Source organism: Symsagittifera roscoffensis, chromosome 6 (assembly GCF_963678635.1).
Source record: "Symsagittifera roscoffensis chromosome 6, txSymRosc1.1, whole genome shotgun sequence".
Classification (NCBI taxonomy): Eukaryota; Metazoa; Xenacoelomorpha; order Acoela; family Convolutidae; genus Symsagittifera; species Symsagittifera roscoffensis.
Window position 1 is genome coordinate 43,299,900 of NC_087067.1, and position 23,561 is coordinate 43,323,460.

Here is a 23,561-nt window from a genome sequence, read left to right on the forward strand (position 1 = left end):
CTACTGATCCTGATATCAATCAATTCTATAATAGTATGTATCACTGCAGATACAATTCGATCAAACAAAAAAAAGAAAATAAATTTAGAGAAAAGTTCAGGTTCATTAACTATAAACCGAATTTGGCCGAACACCCTTTCCTTAGTTTTTCGCTGCACAGCTACGATACTAAAAATTTTCTGTATGAATTTTCAAAAAAAGTCATTACTTTCTTGTTTTGACAAGCTTGAGATTGAAATCAATTTAATCCCGGGTTGATCTTGCAGGGATGTAGTCATCCCTGATTCAACAGTATACCATGAATCAGTGCTGCAACTGTACTTATCATGGATAAAGTGCCACTGATCAGGGCCGGGAACAGCGATGAATTTTTTAACTAAAGAGCAGCACTGAACCATCAATCATTGATAAATCAGTGTGACGAAAGCTATTCCAAAAATCAGCGCTGATTCCGAGATATTTCAGCGCTAATTCTGAGTTTTATTTATGCTTTTGTCCTGATCATGGGTAAGTGGCCGCTAATCAAGGCGTTAAACAACGATAATTAGCTCTGCGACGTCAGCCCTTTTACTTAGCTGAGTTGATTTTTAATGAGCTTCAACAATTTTCTACTGAAGAAAAAAGAAACTAATTTTTATCGGTTTGATTGCATTTTCGTAAGATTTGGAACTCCCTATTTTTTGAAATTATTTGGTTTAACCAAATTTAAGTGTCAAACTTAATCATTTTTTAACAAATTGAAATCAATCTTTTTGACCATTTCAACATTTGCTCTAAGAATCTATTGCAACCTGTTTCCGGTCATTATGGGTTGACATAATAACCACGCAATTCTTCGTTATATTTCTGGACTACCCCCTTCATAAGTCAAACTTGTGTCCTTTTACACATGATAACTAATGTGTCGATGCTGGTGTCTTTCTTCTTCTTTCTTTCTTTCATTGTGGGTGCGCCGAAGTTTTCCCAAGGGTCCGCTTCGCCAGCGCGACCGCACCTTCTGGGTCTTCGGTGAGAATTGACAATTCCACCGTCGTGCGTCCGAAAATTTCTTGTCTGGCCGCTAGCGTCCCCGGAAAATCGAGGAGCCAGTGTTCCACTGTTTCGTTGGCCTCCTCGCATCTGGGACAGGAGGTGCTCTCGGCGGGGTTCATCAGGGTCCTATACCCGGCCAAGAGCATGCTGTGTCCAGAGCGGAGCCTGGCTAGCATGACTGCGTCTCTTCTCGACAGAAGGGTCTTTTCGTCACGTTCTCTTGACAGCTTTTGGTAGACTTGAGCTGTTCTGGCGTGAGAGGGGCTTGGGTCTTTAATCGTACTTTTGATGGTGGCTACGGCGCTCTTGTAGGTGGTTGGTTTTGCTCTCTCCTTCAACCCAGAGGCTTCATTGGCCAGAGCGTCGGCCCTCTCGTTCCCTACAATGCCCACGTGGCTAGGGATCCACTGAATGATGATCTCGCGGTTGAGCGTGTCAAGTTTTCTAGTGATGTTGCTCACTTCTCTGCTGTCGTTTGCCAGGGCCGATGTCAGGGCTTGGCTATCAGTGCAAATAAGGCCCTTGTCACTGTTGTTAGGGGTGTTATCCTCCAACCACCTAACTGCAGCTCCCAGTGCCTCTTTCTCTTCGTCAAACGAGGAGATGAGCATCCTGCCGCGAATCGTCTCGGAGAAGATGGTTTGAGGGTCGAGGGGGTCACCTGTCGTAACAACCATTGCTGACCCTCCGTCCCTAGTCCCATCGTTGGCGGAACCGTCTGTGTAGATGGTCCATGTGGAGTCGATGTTCCGAATCATCTCGGTCGCCTTCTGTTTCGTCTCTTCGGAGCGTCCCAAGCCTCCGACGGTGTTGTTGACCCGCCAACGTCTCTGTGGTGTCCAAACCTCTTCCTCAATGGTGCGAAGGGGCTCCCTGTCGGCGAGTTCGTTGGGGAGGGTGGAACTGATCCTGTTGCTGAGTTCTCTCCAGCTGTCTCTGCAGAGCCGGTGAGGTTGGTCCTTCTCCAGGGCGATCCGAGCGGGGTGGCCCTCGGGGCGCCTGGAGGCTCTCTCCCGGGAGATGGCTGTGAGTCTCTGATAGATGGTCCGGTAGCTCTGCACGCCGCTCTCCAGACGCAGGGCCTCAACTGGAGTGGAGGCGGCTTGCCCAGTAACCCGACGGAGGGCCTCGTTCTGGGCGCGGTCGAGTCTCTCCATCTGGGTTTTGGAGAGCCATGGTTGCCAGGCAGGGGCGGCAAAGTCCATGATGCTCCGCTGGGTGGCAAGAAACACTCTCTCCAAGGGTTTCTTCCTCCAGCCCCAGTTTGAAGTCCCCAAGCAGGCCAGGAGGTTGCAACGTTTGCGAACCTTGTCGACCACCTTGTCGACGTGGTGCTGGAAGGACAGGGTCCTGTTGATCACCAGCCCCAGGAGTTTGGGGCAGGGATCGAACTTGAGGGTGTTACCCCCCATCGTAAGGTCCGGCTTCCATCTGGCGTCCCCGGAGCTAGAGGAGAAGAAGGTGAACACGCTCTTCGCTCTTCTCACTGAGGAGCATATTCTTCTTCTTGCACCATTCTTCGATCTTCTGGACAGCCAGTTGGACGTATCTCGATGCTGGTGTTGGTCTTTTGTCACAAGCTCTGGCCAAAAAAAAATCTTGTCACTTTACTTCTTAGTTAAAATCTGTTTTTGCTTCATCTAGAAGATGAAAAATTCTAAGGGCGGTAATTGTTATAATAAAACCTGAATGGAATCGTCTAATATAACTTCTGATCACATGAACTGCGGCAGAGCAAAAAAAAACATTTGGGTTTTTCATAAAGCGTGAGAGGAGGTTATAGTTTGAACGTGACTCATCCTCATACAACTTGAATGGATTGATATACCGAACCCTCGCGAAATGATGAAAAGAGTCAATTATGCTAGCTGACACAACAGTATACCATGAATCAATGCTGCAATTGTACTTATCATGGATAAAGTGCCACTGATCAGGGCCGTGAACAGCGATGAATATTTTAACTAAAGAGCAGCACTGAACCATCAATCATTGATAAATCAGTGTGACGAAAGCTATTCCAAAAATCAGCGCTGATTCCGAGATATTTCAGCGCTAATTCTGAGTTTTATTTATGCTTTTGTAATCAATTATAATTGATTATGATCCATTATTTTTATCAAAACTTCTAATTCTGTAGTTTTGCACAAAAATCAATAATAATCGAGAATAATTGATTATAATCCCTTTTGAGTGTCCATTTTGTCTTCGAAGTTGTATCTAAATTGCTTATATTTTATGCATTTTGTAGACGTTGGTTCCTATGAAAAATGAGAAAAATGTTTTTGAAGTTTTCCAATTATAATTCAATTTTTTTTTCATTTCTTCCCTATTAGAGTTGTTTGTTTTGTGACGCAAATTTTAAGCTTTTTTAGCCACCAAAATTTCAGCAAATTGATTTAATTTTATAATTGATTCATAAGAATTATTTTTCATCTACCGCGGGAGATTTTCCACTAATATGAAAGAATCTCTATGAAACTTTTGGTTTGTGGAAAGACTTTCTGTTCAGATGAACCAAAACGTTCAAGGGATCTCTCTTATAGAGATTTTTTTATTGACACAAAACTAATAACCCATAAAATTATTTTCAAATGTTGTTTTGAATTGACAAAGTTTTGGCAAAATAAGGGATTATATCGATTATAATTGCTTTTAAAGGTTTTTTCTAAGAACTATAATCAATTATAATCGATTATAAGAGATTATAATCTCCTGGAAAATATCACGATTAAAATCAATATTAATTCCTTTAAACACCTAACTTTGGTAATTATTGTCAATTATAATTGTCAAAAAATCATCATAGTAATCCGTTATAATCAATTACTTACGCCTAAACTTGGATGCGGGCAGGTTTATGATAAAACCTGTGTTTCGTTTTTCTTCACTTTCTTGGCTGAAGCTTGTGGCCCCAACACAAGCAACGAGCATAGATAAAATAAGGACTGAAATTGCGAACTTTTTGGCTTTGAGGTGACGACCTTAGCCACTTCATCAGCGCTCCCTGGTTTTGGGGGGAAAAAAACTTTGGCAATGCAATATACTTGAATATTTTTGCGAACTGCAAAAATTGATATTGCGACAAGCAAATAGTTTGAGCGGCAGCGCGACCAAACAAAAATTTTGGCGACGTAAAAAAAAAAATTGTCGTCCCGGTCTCAAATGGCTATTTTCTTCTATCGCTGCAGTCGCAACGTTGTTTTTGTTTTGCACCGGTCTGGATATGTCATTTTTGGGTCCCACTGGTCTCATCTGAAGTCGCGGACCTCGACCCGAATAAAAGAAGAAGTACACATGTTAACAGTAAATTATGAAAAGTGAGACAATTTAGTCCGCGAGAGCGCTAGTTAACAAGGGTCGATACATGGGCTGACCAGAGTTGATTTTGGTCGTCAGAATTGATATATAATCTTTCAACTATATATTTTTCTACACAAAAGTTATTGCCAATAAATATCTCGAAATATGAGATTTCCGGTCTTTTTTTGGGCTCACGTGAAAACAAACTTAACTGCGATATGAAAAAAAATTAAGTGAGCCGTTCAAAATATTTGAGAAAATCCCGCTGTAAATGAAAAAATTGCTCGTTCAACAAGTAAGTCATCAATTTAAAACCAGATTTTGATGGGGAAAATTTTGTATATTAGAAAAATAATAGAACGAAAAATTTGAATAACAAAAACCAGGCTCGACGAAAAACTTATCAGAATCCATCAAAGTCAACAAAAGCTGACCAGGGTCGATATCATAAATTGTTATTTGGTAGCGGACATTGATCCACATACAAACTCGAGAGCTGACAACAGACGACCTTTATGGTCGATAGATCCCCTGGAGGCTTTTAAACGTTCCTCTTATAAACGTTTCATCCAAACACTGATATACAATTTCAATCCAACTATTACATAAATTCCATACATTAAAAAAGTTTAAGAAGGTTCGATTGATTTGAAAACGTTGTGTCTCCTTTTTCTGCTCATCTCACTAATTTCGATGCCACAATCCAACTTGGATTGAAAAAAAGCTTGAACTTGCGGGTAAATTTTCAGTCAAATTTTGTGAGTTTTCAATCATGTCAAAGTTTGCAGACCGAATGACAGAAAGTTTGACTTGCTAACCTGGTAACTATATCAGCCCTTTTAGTCCACTTGACATTTGGAGGCCAAAAAGGTCGCTTAAGCTCCACTATGCATCGGCAGTCTATAACTAATCATCGTTCATTGCCGAAAATAGCATTTTTGAAGCTGTTTGTTCCGACTTTCGAAGAAAATGACGGATTATTTGTGCTCGGGGTGTTTTTCTTCTCCAGACAAATTTCGAATTTTTAACTAGCCTTTTTTGACGGAATTTTTAAATATCATTCGAAAGGTTTTGTTGTCCTGAGCTTAATTTCACAAAGATCATTTGCCTGTGATCATTTTTTATACAGTTATGGGGGTTTAAAAATTGCCAATTTGGCCAATTCGAAACAATTAACGTGTGATATATTTTGCGCTTTTAACGCGTAATCGGAGCTTTAATCTGTCTTTAAAATTGTTCCAGATTGGCTGAAACAGTTTATTTGTCATAAATGTTACATTACTAGGAGTAAAATCTATCACTTTGTGCTCCATACAGCGTGTGCGGTGATGATTGTCAGAAAAAAAAAGATTTTGATTTTTTCTTCATTGATTTTGAAAATTTCGACGAAATTTTAGAGCAAATGCTGCTCCATAGAACTTGTAAGGCAGCCCGAATTTTTAGGGCTTTGCCTTGATGCGAGTAGTTTTGTTATATCCGACTCTGAATTATAACAACAAGGCTGCTCCTATCAGAAAGAAGCCCAGAATCTTCCGGCTGCAAATTAATTTTTATGGAGTAGTGTTTGCTTTCAGAAAATGGGTGGCATTAAAAAAAGAAAATTATTGTTTTTTGGATTTTTTAAATAAAAATCAGCAACCCCACACGCTATTTAAATTCCAAAGTGATATATTAGGCTTATAGCGAAGTTTTAAAAAGCTCGCGTCAATTCAATTTGGATCAATTTCTAAGACGGATTAGATCTCCGCTTACGCGTTAATAGCACGAAATGTATCGCGCGTTGATTTTCCCGAATTGGCCAAATTGGCGATTTATAAAATCCCATGAAATCACCCAAAATTATCAAAGAAGGTGAATTTTATTTATAAATTTGAGCTCATGACCACAATACTTTTCGAATGACATCGCAAATTCCGTCAAAAATTGCTAGTTAATAAGTCGAGGGTTGTCTGGAGAAAAATAAAAACCCCGAGCACAATTATTCCGTCATTTTCTAGGAAAATAGTCGAAACAGTAAACATATTAAAGCAACAGTTCTGACAAAATACTCCAAAATGAAAAACCAAAATCAATCACTTCACAAAAACAAGTTGTTCAATTTTTTCGTAAGATTTTAGCATGATCGAATGATGAACCGTAACCTTCATGGGTGTCAAACGTTATGATCAAAAGATCATCTCAATCAATTCTGAATTTTTTTGAAGTTTTTTTTTGCTAATCGTTTTTTGGAGACAACTATTGTCGTTTATACCTAATTCACTTTTTTGTTGGTATAGTTTTCTCGACACACCATGCACAAAAACAACTCTAGTCCAGAGAAAAAAAATTTTTTTGTATTTTTTTAAACTTTATGGTCGAAAATTGCACAGCAACCGGCTATCTTTGTTTCCTTTGTCTTTGGTCTTTTTGTCTGTGCGCACTTTGAAACAATATAAGGTATCTTTTGTCGTAAAGATAAGACTTTCCTTACACTTATTACAGAAACAATTCAATGGATTCTCAACAAAAAAGCTTCCTGAAAATAATCCCGAGAAAGGCTGCAAAAATTTAATATTAAAAAGGGAGCTATAATTGAAAAACGTTTGAATTTTTGAAAAATTTTCATCCAAGACCAAAATGGTTAAACAGTTACCATTTTTGACGGTCGACCGAAGTCTTCAGACGAACCTAAGTCAAATCATAAGCCGAACAGGGTTGAGTCAAATCGGTGTTTGTAGAATTGGGATGAAGCATGGTTAAACGGCTTCAGTAGGTTCATTTTGATTTGAAAAGCGAGCGCAAAAAGTTATATCCAAAACAATGATCTCCATTGGAACTAAAGAAACCACTTAACAAAAATAAACAACACTCGTTTTCGAAGGTTTGTTTAGCGCAGACCGCAAAATTCATTGAGATATTGAGGTTTACGGGCTCCTGGGGTAATATAGAATAAACTTATTAGAAAATTATCGCAAAGCTCAACCGATACCTTTTCATTTTGATTGCTGACTTAAAACAAGAGTTGATGCAAAATCGAGAAGTTTTTTAAATGTTAAAAAAATTTTTCGCCGCAATATTTTCCCCTTCTAAATATACTCATAATTTTGCTCTCATCGAAAAATTTTAAATTATGAAAAATACATATTATTTGACAAGAAACCAAGTAGAACGATGTCCCGGAAGACCAGCGAAGTTACGAAGGGAAGTCAGGCAACTTTTGAAAAAACAACATCAAATAGGGTAGGGTCCAATTGTTCTAACCAAGAGTCTTGCAACCAAGCTATGGAGTTTGCATTTTAATTTGATTTTATTTGCATCACTTCTCGGGAATAACTTAATTTCGCACTTTTCCATTTTTTATTTGTTCTTTATTATTTTCTTCAAATTGAATATATTTATTTTGTTAATATTTAATTTTTTGGTAAAATTTTCAAAAACAGTTATTCATGCATTTCCCTTTGCTTGCATTATTACTTAATCATTTGGTCTTTTTGCAACTATTTACACGTAAATAAACTGCCTTTTGTACTCGTTTAGGCCAGATGGAGATAATTGGTTTCTTTTCCCGGGCTTTAAGAATGCAAATAAAGCCTGTACCTTCCGCAAAAGTAATCAATAAATGTCATTTTCAGACCCTGTTAGTTTGGTACTAACTATAAATTCCTTAGGAGTAAATAAGCAGTCATCTCTTCAGTTTTTCGAAGACAAATTTACAGTATTGATAGTCTTTGATCTAATAATATTAAAAAGAGGCCGAAAAGATTTATCACTAAAAATTGGTATGGGACCCTTGAAAAAATATTTTTGAAAAACGTCACTGAACATGAAAAAAATTGGGGCGATGCTATTGAAGACATGTTGAAATTGTTGTGTCAAGTGGTTCTATTTTAATTTGACGGAAATGGCTTGAAAACTAGTGGCTAGACGCTAGACATTTTGGTTACCCAAGCTTGAACTGATTTCCTTTTTTTCAACAATAATTGGTAGAGGCTTCCGCAATAGTTGACGAAATTCTCCGCAATTACTGGTGGAGGTTTTAACAATAAATGGCGGAGGTTTTTCCAATCATTCGCGGAAAGTCTGAGAATCATTAGTAATAACAAGTTACAGTACGTGGCACGCTTGAATGGATTTAAGAGATCTAAGCCTTCGCTGAAAATTAGCCTGATCGTCCGCAACAATTTTTTTTTGATTTTTCGGCACAGTTTTCTTCTACGTAGTTGTTTTTGTTCAGCCAATTAGGTGGTTTTTTTGATGAATCATAACAAAAAGTATAACCAAAATTCAACATATAAATAACTTATTCGTAGGGTCTAATTTTTTCAATTTATTTTTTCAATTTTTTAATCAAATTTTTCGGCTTCTTGCACTTTCGGCACAATGCATCGTAATGACTGAATATTTAATGAGAAACATGGTATAAGCAGAACTGATGGTAAATATATTGACTTTTATCCTACTGCTACGCCATAGCAGCTATGGTTTGAACTGGTTAGTAGTAGCCTGATTTAAGGGTTGCCCTTGGCTGGTCAATTTTATCGACCAGAGATGTAAGGGAGATGTAAGACCACTTGCACTTTTGTTATTTAACCCACTTCCCCCATTTCCCAACAGTTTGAGCTATGGTATTGATCGACAACTGAAAAAAAAAACCGCGATGACTAAGATGAAAGTTAAGTCGATGAAACAAACAGACTAAGATGAAATTTTCATGACGCTAATTTTTTTTTAAATCATGAAACAACTCATGAAAAAATCATTTTTTATACTAATTTATATTTGAGGAATTGAAAATGAACTTTTCATCAAAAATGTATTTTAACAGGGATCAGACTTTGGGATTATAATGGTTAGTCTAGTTATCAATTTTGGCTGAAATCAGGGATAACCTACCAGCCAGTCAGTGGCGTGTTTTAATCCGGGAAGGGAAATGAGCCGCAAATAGAGGCTAGTAGTATTAAACAGTTAGATTCTCGCTCTCTTGTGCGATTTATTAGTAACATTGAAATCCTTTCTTTTTCAATCCCCCCTGCGTTTTGACTATTTCCAAAGGGATGTTGTGCAACCCACAGAAGTACCGTTAAGTCGAAATTGAGTATTTTTCAAGTCAAGATCAAATGTTTAATTGGAGAACTTGCTTACCTTTATAAAAAATAGCAAAAAAAGGAATATTTTACCAAAACTATCGAAATTATCGATCTTTTTTGACTATTTTTTTTTTTTCATTTTTCCAATTTTTTTTTTTCATTTTTCCTCTTATTGGACATCGGCTGCTTGGTTTTCGCATCGGGCTAAGCTAGTAAGCTAGTCTTTTTGGTGTTCGTTGGAGTGGAAGGGTAATTTTCTATCTTTACCAATTCTATCTAACAATCTTTATTTTCTTCTCCTTGTGATTCCGGCATATGGCGATTTACTGCCTCCGTTATAAAATCCTTCAATGCCTTCAGATTATTATGGAGAATGCAAATTAAACAGCTTATGTATGCGATAGAATGGCATCTCATTCTACCTGATTTGACTCAAAGTAGAACTTCAAAACAGAATTGTTGTTCTTTTGAAGCCATTGTTGCTTGCTAGCCAATCAACAAAAAAAACCTTCAAATTTCTTCATTTATTACAATCGTTTATGTTATTTATACAAAACAATTATAAGTATAAATTGTGATGAAACCGAACTTCATTGAGATTCAAAATAACTACATGTATAAACTTGCAGTAAACTGTGTCAAATCATTATCATCATAATCTAATTAGCTTATAATTAAACTGAAGAAAACGGGTATGTTTTAAGTAAAATATGGTCACGAACTTAATTTCAAAATATACATATTCAAAAATCTTTTCAAATGTTAAAAAATGTTTTCAAGTTTCGTGATTACGTCATTTTTTGAACCTTTTTTATCTTCTTTTTCGAATGTGCGATCGTAAAGCAAGTCGTAAATAAGCTCTTGAACTCTTAAAAAGGAATCAGGAATCTTTTTTGAAGTGTTAATTCTCTCTACGAAACTGCTCTTATGTTTTAATTGTATTCAAATTGGACTTTTTTCACATATCAAAGCTTTCTATAGGGGCTATTTTTTGGTGTATATGAAGAAATTCATTTTATATGGATGGCAAGAACTCGCAGATTGAGACTTCGGGTAAGTTTCTTTTTATAAAATTAACCGGCGTGTCCGATTACAACACGAGGGTAAAATACTCTGAGAAAATATAAATGCGGCTGTTCAACTTGAATATATAAGCATAGCTTAAGCCATCTAAATCGACGCCCAGAATTTTCTGACTGCCTTTGAAAAAAATTGATTTTAAATGATCAATTTTTAAAGAAAAAAATGAAAAATGTTTGAATTTTTTTTTTTAGAATTTATACCCCCACAGGCTGTTGTAAGGATATTTGAACTATTTAAACAGTTTTAGCGAAACTTATCTGAAGAAAAAACCACCTTAGCCACAGATATTCTGAGATTGCATTGATACAGGCAGCATTTTTTATTTTTATCTTACAATTGAGGATATGTATCGCCGAATAAAATAAATTTAAAAAACTGTTTCAGACTTCAAGTTATAATTTTTGCGGCGTGGTAAAACTTGATATTTATCAGAGAGCCGAATTGAATTAGCCCAAGTCTCCGCCTTTTAGTCAAAGTTCCACCAAGACTCGTGCTCGTTTTCAGCAAAACATCAAAAAGATAGCCTTTAGGTTTGTATGAGGGAAATAAAATGCGATTATCGTCAAAGAGTAGTACAGTTCATAATTTGGTATCCAGTTAGCTTCTCGCTCTCTTGCGCGGCTTATTGGTAACATAGAGGTCCTTTCTTTTTTAATATCCACAGTGTTTTGACTATTTACGAATGGATGTTAGGCAAGTCATCAGCAAAACATCGAAAAGATAAAATTTGGGGTTTTATGAGGGAAACAAATGTGTTCATCCTTAAAGAGCAATACACTTCACAAATTGGTGCTTTTCTGCGGCTAATTTCGTGCTTGTAATGATATCTCACAAAAACTTCAAACGGAGTTTTGGGGAGTGATATTGTTTTATTTTTCCGACTGTTGAAAACGTGGAGGAACTTTATTCGTTGAAATTACTGTATTTGGGTGTGTTTTAGCCTTTTTCGTTGTTTTCGCTTACGACTCCAAATCAAAAACCACAATAAAAATAATTGGACTGGGTTAAATGATATATTATAATGAAATTTTTTCAGTTGTATTTCCAATGACATTAGCAAAATTTCAAAACAAAAAGTTGTCGCTTTAAGGAGAAAAACTGGTCTAAGACTCTTGAGTTATAGTTCAATTTCGAGAAAGTAAAGCAAGCTAGCAGGCCTATGATAGAGGAACTGGTAGTATTGGTAGTAAAATAAGCCATAAAACCATTTTCAAGCCCTGAAACTTTCAGTAAAACTAGTTTTATGAAGTTCTTTTCAGCGAAGTTTGAGATTAAATATTTTTGGAAAATTTTGAAGTTGTTTCATTTCCTAGTCAATTTACCAAAAAAGTTGTTTGATGTGTCTAACTCTATTAAAACTTTTTTGATTGGTTCAAAGTCTAGACTTTTGTTGAGCTTTTTATCTTAACATGCACAAAAAAAACTAAACCATTTAACAAAAATAAATAGTTGCAACTGTCTGTAATATTTGTACAGCAGCCGGCTGAAACTGTTTATTTTTATACTCTTGATTTTATCGAAATTATGAACAGAGAAAACCTCAATTCTTGCAACAACTCTTTATCTTTACCGTTTTTTGATAACAAACAGTTTTCAGTCCTTTTTAGTCCCTTTTAATTTAACCTTTCAGTTTCTCGATTCTTGAGAAAACTTTTTTATTGAAACTTATAAAAAAAAGTTAAGTGTTAACCTCAATTCAGTTACCTTAAATCAAATAGTTGCAGGTGAATTTTTCCCACTAAAAATTATGTGATTGCCTTGATGTCTAGATTTTAGCTTAGATTTTTTCATTTTCCCACGCACAAAAATATACGTAACGAGTAAAAAAATAAATCGTTGCAACATTCTATAATACTTGTAAAGCAGCCGGCTGAAATTTTTTTATTTTTCTACGCTTGGTTTCGTCCAAATTATGAACAAAGAAAAATCTCAATTGCAACAACTTTTTACCTCTACCTATTTCGGATAACAAATAATCTTCAGTCTTTTGCGGCCCCTTTCATTTCATTTTTTCAGTTACTCGATTCTTGTGAAAAACAACTTTTGCTAAACATTAAATAAAAGTTAAGTGTTTGCATCAGTTCAATTGCCTTAAATAAGTTGGTTGCAGGCGAATTTTCGGAACATCTTGAGTTTTGAACATCAATATCTTTTAACATCAATATCTTTCAGACATTTTTCTGCCAAAAAAATTCTGCCAAAAAAAGATCCATTTAAAAATCGATATTTGGCTGGAAGAAACCGCCCCAACTACAAATCTTCTGTCTCTTTTTTGAAAATCGGAACCTTAAGTTTAGTAAGCAGAAGAACACGGTGCTTGCGCGTTCCGTTGCAGATTTGGCAGAACACAGAACAGGTAGAACTGAAAAAAATTCGGATAATTTTCCAGTGCGTGTAGCAAAAAATATAAAAAAGTATCAACATTTGTCTTCTTTAGGGTTCAAATTTAAATTGAATCAATAAACTTTATAAAAACTGCGTTTTTCGCTTTCGAAAATTTGCTTACAAAAGCACATTTACTGCCAGTAAATGTGTTTTTGCAAGCAAATTTTTGAAAGCGAAAAACGCAGTTTTTATAAAGTTTATTGTGGCATCATTAATTTTCATCCTTTTGTAAATTTGAGAATTAGTTAATTTTAGTTCCTTTAAGCCTTGCGCTTTGGCTTACCATAAAAATATTGCGCAATTGGAATATTTATTACAAACTACAGAACGTGATAGTTTGGAAACCTACCGCAAAACAAAAATTGTTTCAAAAGAGGAAAAGCAATGAAAATGTAAAAGGCTAGTGACATATGTCAACTCTGTTCAATATGTTACTCTGATTGCAAACTGGTAATAAAATAAAAACACCGAGCGTCATTTTAAAACTAGCGGGCAGTCAAAATCATTTAATTTCTGCATTTACATGTATCTTCCCTCGTGTAAACATGCACTTGTTAAAAATTACTCAAAAAATAAATCGTTGCAACATTCTATAATACTTGTAAAGCAGCCGGCTGAAATTTTTATTTTTATACGCTTGGTTTCGTCCAAATTATGAACAAAGAAAAATCTCAATTGCAACAACTTTTTACCTCTACCTATTTCGGATAACAAATAATCTTCAGTCTTTTGCGGCCCCTTTCATTTCATTTTTTCAGTTACTCGATTCTTGTGAAAAACAACTTTTGCTAAACATTAAATAAAAGTTAAGTGTTTGCATCAGTTCAATTGCCTTAAATAAGTTGGTTGCAGGCGAATTTTCGGAACATCTTGAGTTTTGAACATCAATATCTTTTAACATCAATATCTTTCAGACATTTTTCTGCCAAAAAAATTCTGCCAAAAAAAGATCCATTTAAAAATCGATATTTGGCTGGAAGAAACCACCCCAACTACAAATCTTCTGTCTCTTTTTTGAAAATCGGAACCTTAAGTTTAGTAAGCAGAAGAACACGGTGCTTGCGCGTTCCGTTGCAGATTTGGCAGAACACAGAACAGGTAGAACTGAAAAAAATTCGGATAATTTTCCAGTGCGTGTAGCAAAAAATATAAAAAAGTATCAACATTTGTCTTATTTAGGGTTCAAATTTAAATTGAATCAATAAACTTTATAAAAACTGCGTTTTTCGCTTTCGAAAATTTGCTTACAAAAGCACATTTACTGCCAGTAAATGTGTTTTTGCAAGCAAATTTTTGAAAGCGAAAAACGCAGTTTTTATAAAGTTTATTGTGGCATCATTAATTTTCATCCTTTTGTAAATTTGAGAATTAGTTAATTTTAGTTCCTTTAAGCCTTGCGCTTTGGCTTACCATAAAAATATTGCGCAATTGGAATATTTATTACAAACTACAGAACGTGATAGTTTGGAAACCTACCGCAAAACAAAAATTGTTTCAAAAGAGGAAAAGCAATGAAAATGTAAAAGGCTAGTGACATATGTCAACTCTGTTCAATATGTTACTCTGATTGCAAACTGGTAATAAAATAAAAACACCGAGCGTCATTTTAAAACTAGCGGGCAATCAAAATCATTTAATTTCTGCATTTACATGTATCTTCCCTCGTGTAAACATGCACTTGTTAAAAATTACTCAAAAAAGAAGAAAAAAACGGTTTTTGCTCTGTTTGAAGTTTTAGCGATGATTACATAGGTTGTAGACTTTTTTGTAGTATAATCTGAAGCCTGTTTGATGGTTTTTTCATTTTTTGATCCCAATTTTGAAGAAAATAATGAACAACATACCCGCACTAGAACTTCTTAATAAATGATTGATTTTGATCGATTATATCGTCAAAAACTCAACCCATATAATCGATTTTCATGACCCATCCAACCATTAAAAAGGATTTTTGGAGGATTTTAATTGATTATTTTTAATATTCAAATATCTGTTATAAGGTTTTTTATCGATTATAATTCATTTTATTTACAATTAATCAAAATTTTAGTTCATAAAATTTATCAAAATTTATTAATAGATTTTTGGCAAAAATCAAATGTTTACTCCGCTTCTTACAACGTTCTGTAAGACTATAGCTCGAAGGAACATGTTCATCCACGTGTACCTCCACTCCCCCAACTTTCACACTTCGAACCTCCCTTGCGCACCTCCCCCCCCCCCCCCCCTCCACCTCACTCCATTCCACAACCCCCACCACACCTCATTACACTCAACCTCCCCCTCCCCCACGCGCACACATCCTAACAACCCCTTCCCCAATTTATCGCCCTCCCTCAAAATTTTACCCCCTCGCACGTGGGAGGTGATTATCGTCAGAGGGGGATTGAACTGAATGAGAGGGGTGAAATCTTGGGGGTACGGGCGGATGGCGAACGGGGGGGATCAAATTTAAATCATAACCAGCCCTCATAAGAGAGGGAGGATTGGCCTAAATCGGGGCTTAAAATGGGACGGGAAACACGGAGGGAATGAGGAAATTAAATTGGGAATGAAGTTGTAAAAAATCGGTAGAAACTACAAAAAATAAAGCATCAAAAAACTGCGAAGCGAAAAATGTTAAAAACAAGATAACATTTTTTTTAGCCAAAGCAAGTTTTGCATTTCTAGAAGTAATTTTTTTTTTTGCATTTCTATAAGTAAAACGTGTGCTAAGACAAAAGCAACTGCAAACTTGTCAAAACACTGTTAAAAATTTTAGGCTACCTTTAGAAAAAAAATTAAATAACTCATTGTAATCGATTATAATCGATTAAAATAGATTATATTCATTTGCCAAAAAACAGATTATAATCCGATTTTACTTAATTACAATTGATTGTTTTTGATTTTTGCAAAGACTGACAACGAAAATATAATATAGTTTTTTGTAATTCATGAAAATTCACCCGCACTCCTTCATAATCCCTTTTATCCCTTAATCACTCCTTGTCCCTCATTCTTAATTAATTCACCATTCCAAGTTAAGTCCCCTTTTATCGTTTTTTACGCTTTGCTCGTTTTTCTCTTTGCTTATTGGTGATTATAACAATCATTTTTAATGAGACCCAGTTTTTGTACCCTGTGAAAAAATGGCACATTGAACTCAAAATTCAAAATATCATTCGCCTGTGACATTTGACATTCAAAAGAAATTTGCCAAATCTAACGACAGAGCAGGACCATGATTTGGTTGAGAGTGGCGATACAATACACACTGACATACATGATAATGAAAATACGACCCAATATTTGTGCTCGGGATAGTTTTTTTTCTCCAGGCATAGTCTGCTTTTCCAGTCAAATAATTGTCAAACATTTTTTATACAGTCAAAAAGACTTTGATACTGTGATTATAAAACTTAAGCAAGACTGCTCGTATCATGGCGAAGCCCTGAATGTTTTGACTGACTTTTAAGGTTTATGGAGCATTAATAACATGAAAAAATTAAATAAAATAAAACAAAAAGATTTTTTTTTTCTAAAATTTGTAATTTTTTTAAATGAAAATCATCCCCCCACACGCAATATAAGGTACAAAAGCATAGATTTCGCTCATTGTAACAAATAAATTATGGCAAATAAGCTTCTTTCAATCACCAACTTGGAACGATTTCTAAGACGGATTACATCTCCGCTTACGCGTTAATAGCGCTTAATTGTCCCAAATTGGCCAAAATGGCAATCTTTTAACCCTCATAACTTTGCGAAAAACGGTCACAGGTAAAATATGTTTGCAAATTTAAGCTCAGTACAACAATAGCTTTTGAATGATATTTAAAAAATCCGTCAAAAATGGCTAGTTAAAAATTCGAAAATTGTCTGAAGAAAAAAAAAACTCACCCCGAGCACAAATATTTTGTTACCTTCGAAAGTCGGAACAATAAAATTTATGTGAAGTCAGGGGGTTCATAAATCCGTTGTTCACGTTAATCTAGCTTAATTTTTTTTTCCAAACCGAATTGAGGCTGCTTAGTGGTCCATATTTATTTTTTTTTCGTTAGTCTCAAATTGTAGATGAAAAGTTGCAAGCCGAAGCTTAGTTGAAAACAATTAAAGTAAAATTTTAATATCAAAATAGGACCATCAAACAAATTTGAACGCCATCTTTTAAAAAATGTTTTTTTTTTCAAACTAGATCATTGACTCATCTAATATTATTTTGTGTACTCTACTCAAAGCAAAATTAATTAAAATTTCATGAAAAGATTTAAAATTGCTTAAATCAGAATAAATCGTTGAGTAATCCGGCCACTTTTAAAGTCTGTTAAAAGAAAACGCATAACTAGCGCGCAAAAATATCTCTCAATGACATTTCATAAACCTCTATAGCATAGACCTCTATAAAAAACAAAAAATAAAAAACAAAACAACCTCTATGAAAAACAACCTCTATAAAAAACAAAAAACAAAAACTATCAGAGCGTTCAAAATCCAAACTAGCATTAAAATACTTTAACGGTATCGAAAAATTTCGTCAACAAAAAAGTTAATATCCCGGGTTGACCTCCATACACCGAAAATGCTTGCCATACAATTCCATACAACAAAAACCTTTATCATACAATTCCATTCAACAAGTGTATGGAGAAAATGCTTGTCATGTATTGACATTTCATATATTGTCATAATGACATTTCATAAACCTCTATAGCAAAAAAAAAACTATCAGAGCCTTCAAAATCCAAACTGGCATTAAAAAACTTAAACAGTATCGGAAAATTTCGTCAATCAAAAAGGTTAATACTCCGGGTTGATCTCCATACACCGAAAATGCTTATCATACAATTCCATACAAAAAAAAAATCTTTATCATACAATTCCATTCAACAAGTGTATGGAGAGAATGCTTGTCATATATTTTTCATACATTTTCGAGAAACAATAGAAAAAAAATTAAACCATTTCTGCTGCTTTTTGAGAACAGTTGAACAGACTGGTGACAAAAAACTGATTTAATTTAAAAAAAAAAAAAACAAATGCTTGACATACAAAAAATTGTATGACCGTACGGTAATTTAAAGAATCAAAAATAGTCTAATAGACACCCAAAGCAAAACGTTCGTTTCCATCAAATTTTTAAAATTTAGAAAATAGTATTTTGTGGAATGAAATTCTTTGCCAGGTTTTATATCTTTTTTTATGACATTTTTTCAAAATTTGCATTCCATGTGCAAAAACTACGCAATACGGGAAAACCAACTGAGAAGTTTAATTTTTTTTTGCTGTTCTTAGTGTTAATTTTTTACATGTTTTCTGCAAGTCTTCAGCAGAAAATTATTATAACAGAGCTGCTAAAAGGTACTTATTCTGAAGAGACAGATACACAGGGAAGTTGCAGGGCTGAATGGAAATCATATTTTTGAAGGTATATGATATGTTTTTTTTAAAATTCTTTGAAAAATTAGAGTTATATTATTACAAAAGTAATCAGATGTTTTGTGCCGCTAATTATAGTTGAGTATTGAGGAAAAACCAAAAGTTACAAACTCAAATGTTTGCCTGAAATGCAAATGATATTCGTTATCAGTAAAATGTCTGCAGGATTAATGGAAATCTAAGACTTGTGCAAATCTTGCAAGGTTCGCATTTCGAGCTTAACGTCAGAACAAGGTTTCGCATTCCCATTTGTAGTTTTTAAAATTGCATACGTCGCAAGACTCTCGCATAATTCTTGAAAATTTTACATTCTTTCGCACGAAGCTTGCAAAAGTTGTTTTCTAACTACTCACGGTTGACTTTTATCTTAAAAAATCATATAAGTTTTAAGAAACGTTTTGGTGAAATTCAACGGTAAGTTGGAAAAGCTTATTTTATTTCCACTGAAGTACTTTTATAAGTGCAAAACTAGTTGCATCAAACTAAAAATAGTTCACAGATTTTTGTGTTTTCTCATCCAGATAACTGCATGCTTGCTTGATTTTTTCTCAATTTTTTTATTTGAGGAGTTTTTAGACTGCGTTTTGAACACGCAGACATGCCGGATGTCTGGTAAAACTGTGTCATTGTAATTGATTCTGGCTGAGTCTCAAAGTATGCTTAAGAAGAAAATAAATGATTCTTAAATAAAGAATAATGTCGGCAAATTTACTTTGAGCCAGATGCTCCTATTGTTTTCAACATGTAACTCTTGACTATTTTTTTTGTTCAAAACAGAGCTATTAAAATAAAGAAGATGAAAACTCTTCATAAATCCTTGAAAACAATCATTGTAACATTTGTTCGGCTTTTTTTTACTGAAATTCGAATTGAGTTTGTTAGTTTTTTATTCTGATTTCATAATCATTTGTTCGTAAACAATAATTCATCTTCAAAGGTTTGAATTTACACAATTTTTGAGCTTTGAAAAAAAGAACTAGTTTTGAGATTATTCCCTTTTTCTGTACCAGGTTGATCATTGATCCATGACATGGATTTTTTATATTAGTTCTCGTTTGAAGACTTGTTCTGAAAAACACACCGCATTTGCAATCCTTTCACGTTTTACATTTTTGAATTCTACTCATCCGTTCAGTCTTATATACTTCAGCATTATACAATTCAGCGTTACATAATTCAACGTTATATAATCAGATCTAATTTAACTTTTAACAAGATCAAGGATGCTATCATTTTATTAAAACCTTCTTGACCACGTTTTTTCCTAATTATTCTTCCGAACTTTTTCTTCAAAGACCGATTTTAGATACTTGTTCTATAACTTGATACTTATTCTAAAATTTGGTTTCAAAATTTGATAGACAAAACATGTATAGATGAGTGGTCCCACAAACAATTTGGCTATCCATTTCTGACATAAAAACAAAAAAATCAAAGAAAATAGGTGGTTTTAATCAACCCGGGTCGAGTTGAGCGGCTTAGGTCGCAACCGAGTGTGGTAGCGCGGAGTGGATTGCGCGACCAAAATTTCGTAATCGCACAAAGATTTTACAGGGACACGTAACGTGCTGAAAATCGCGACGGTCGCGCAACGTTCTGAAATTAAGTTTTTCAAAAATTGAAAAAGCATTGAAAATCGATCATCGATTGAAAAACAATACATTGGTGTTTTTCACTTAGTAAATGGTAGTTTCACCTTTAATGGAATGAATGTGACCAATCTAGTAGCACAATCTGTAATCAGCTTGATTGGTTAAAATAATTCAATGATTTCCCTTCAGTTCAGGATTTCTTTGCCTATATTTATTTATTTGGATAGAGGGTAATTAGACTAATATGACACCGGATTGATCTGTGAAAATCAGTTTCAAAAATACAGAGCACAAATTTTTTGTGACATTTTACTATAACTTTGATTGGAGACAAAATCAGAGAAAAATAATGCAGTGTTTTCCAGATTTTTTCTAACACAGTACTGCACAGTACTGTAATGAGCAAAAGTTATTAAAGATGTTGTCTAAAAACTAATTCACATCTCAAAAAAACTTTAAATTCAACTCCAGGTAAATTTGAAGTTAATTTTTAAAAATTTCAGCGTTTCTTTTGATTTTAAGCGCAATCATTAATCAAAAGATACTTCTCACTCGTCAATAAATCAGAACTATGAAATTTAGTTAATTTTGAATCTATGAACATAGATGCTTAAAACTGTCCAGGTTTATTTTTTTCAGATTTGCCTTTCAAACTCTATAACTGCGTGATAATACTGCATCGGAATTGATTTGCTCTGTGATGTTGTTCCGGCAATATAAAAAAATTATGATTAAGTTTTAAAATAATTTGAACACAAAGCTACGGCAGTTATTGCTTTGTAACAAGATTGCTCGTATGTCAGGGCAAAGCCCTGAGTGTTCCGTTTGTCTCTTAATTAATATCAAAAATAAATGTTAATTTTAAGAAAAGAAAAAATGAAAAATAAAAAAATTTGTACAATATTTACTACGAACAATTAATTCGCGTTACGTTTTTAACATAAATAAAACTTTCCTTTTAAAATCTTCAAAACTGATTGGATGTAAAATATTTTTTTTTATATTTGATTTCAGGGAGTCGATATTTTCAATAAGGTATGAAACAAAAATTGGTTAAAAACATATTCCGACGCGCACCTAAAATTGCCTGAACAAAAGAATCACTAAGCGTAGTTATTCCAATTGTTTTTCGAATGTCGGAACAAAAAACACATACGCAGAACGCTATGCGTATAGTCATATCAATTTTCAACACGTTTTGAGTGGAACTACTGTAAAATGGCAGGATTGGTGCCGAAGGTGTTTTCTGATTTTTATGATTGTTTTCTTGATAAAATTTTTTTTGTCGAGTTTTATCAATTACAGCAACCATTTACACTTACAGCAAAATTTTTGGCTGTAAATACGTTGATTAAGTGCTAAAATTTGCAGATTTTTTTTTAAAAAAAGCGACATATTGAATTGAGTCCAGAGGATTCAAAAGCCAGATTCACTCCATTTTAAAACTATGATTTTTCGAAACTTCTTTGTTTAATCAAAAAGCATTTTCTTACTGTAAACAAACAATGAGTGAAGTAAAGAAGTGAAATTATTTTAAAAAATCAAATTATTAAATGACCCCAGCTTACGATAGTTATGCTTACGAGTTTCCAAACCCATTAATTGATGGTAAAGCAAGCAATTAATTGGCAATAATAACACGATTTAATAACATCTATTATAAGTAATGCAGGCCTAATATAGCCTGGAAATTTTTTCAGTGAGTTGATGACATCAACGTTTGCCGGCAAGCTTAGAATGTCTGTTAATCCTCTAGTACAACAGCCGACTATGAGGCAAAAAGACACGGAATTTTGTTATAAATCATCCTCAAAAAGCGGAACATTAAATTGTTTTCTTGAAAAAAATGTTTTATTTGAGAAAGCCCATTAATTGCAATTAATTGCAATAATTGATTGCTAGAAAAACCCCATTACAATTAATTGATTGCCTTGGAAAAAACTCAAAAAATCAATTGCAATTAATTTTTGAACATCCCTGGTCCCAACGATTTGTTTAAATAGAATTTAATTAGAGCTGCTAGATTTTTTAACCTATTTTGAAACAATTTTCCATTATAGCTTTCAGCAAAATGTATCCTCCTCGAATACAAAATCTCCATGAGATCTGGTTATTTTTGTTATTAATGGTTGTCTATGTTGTCAAACCATTAACTTCCCATTTAGTCAAACAATCTTTTGTTCATGGTTAACAGAACATAAATTTTTTTTGTTTTGAAAACAATTGACTATTTTTTTTGTTATTACTTAGTTCAAAATGATTTTCATTCTTTTTTCAGATTATTTGTTTTCCGTTGAAATTTTAGGTTTTGATTTTTGGAGAGCAAAAAATCGATAGAACTCATAATAGCCATAATTAACCCTTAAAATGTTTTCTTTTATTTACATAATTGTTTTTGATAAAAATTTGTGCCTTGAATAAAAAAAATTTTAAACGAATTCAGCATAAGGAATAGCTATTTTTTCTATCATGCGAAGTTCATTTTGTGCTCATGAATTTCATAACATACTGCGAAGTTCACCTTGAAAAAGACTACGGTTCTATATCTGTCGGGGATTTTCCTTTTTTTCAAACCAATCACTGTCCAAAATCTGGCAAATTAAAATTAACTAAATAACTTCACGACCTCTTTCTCCAATAGTTCTAGAAACAAGCTCCACGTATCTGCCTGAAATTAAACTGCTAAGCTGTAAGTTTTATATAAAACAATTGTACATTTTAATAGTGCGAATCATAAAACAAAATTTAAGCAAAAAATAAACAAAAAAACTTGATGTCATTGCAATCTCAACGGAACTTTTGCTCTCCTTCATGTCAAAAATTTTAGCGAAGCGAAAAATGGCTATAGTCTTTTTGTTCAGTACTCTCCTAAATATCTCATTTTTTGACCTTTAAGCCGTAAGGGGTTTTTAAGTGCGTTACACCTGGGAGCGTATGGGAGTATCAATTACTTTGATCAAACGCTTCCATAAAAGGGTGGATCATGTTTTCAATTTATGACTTTGACCCATTTCCTTTATAATTTGCTGTCATAACTTCATACTTTTTTCTCTGAGGGCTTCAAAATAGTTTAAAAAATCTTGTTCGTTCTTATCTTTTTTCGTGCTTCAAACCTGCAAATTGTCTGAAAGAAAATTAGACAGAAGTGACATACGTTTAATCCATTCCACCTTTTTTGATAAACACCAGCAGGAATTTTTTTCCATTGAAAAAAGTGTATTTAAATGAACGCTTAGCAAAAAATGGCTATAGTCTTTTTGTTCACTATTCTCCTTTAATTCTGATCATCGGTCGAATTTTGCTGGTATGTTTAGATTGAAACATTTATATTGATCCAATAAATCAGCAGTTTTTTCAGCGCTTATAGCTTATGTGAAACTATAAGCATATATCAGTTCATTCAAGAAAAAAGTATCTTCTCTTTTGCATCAAATAAAAATACCAGTGAAATCAACACGGTTTAAAACGTCCATTTTTTTGCTAAAAACGTTTTATTTTAAGGCCTAAAAAATCTGACAAATTGCTTTCGTTCCGTCAAATTGATTGAGTCTATTTTTTCCAATATTGCGCTTAGCACTAAACTTTTAACATGTACATCACTAATAAAAAAACTCTTGAAATGATTATATATTAGAGATTGCAGATTATGTCAATTCAATTTATCCTCTTTGTAGTAATTCTC

At 34.0% G+C, this 23,561-nt stretch overlaps 1 protein-coding gene across 3 annotated transcripts in view; it reads left to right on the forward strand.

Moving 5' to 3' along the window:
• Positions 1-23,561, forward strand: part of LOC134847551 (anoctamin-7-like) — a 62,323-nt gene that overhangs the window by 7,172 nt on the left and 31,590 nt on the right. The window contains exon 1 of one of the 3 annotated variants that reach the window (XM_063864624.1): positions 10,390-10,454. The exons of the other annotated variants lie outside the window; for them this stretch is intronic. Within the exon in view, the coding sequence (XP_063720694.1) occupies positions 10,425-10,454 (30 nt within the window). The 5' untranslated portion in view covers positions 10,390-10,424. Of the gene's footprint in view, positions 1-10,389; positions 10,455-23,561 lie in introns of those variants that run through there. 3 annotated transcript variants of the gene reach the window in all.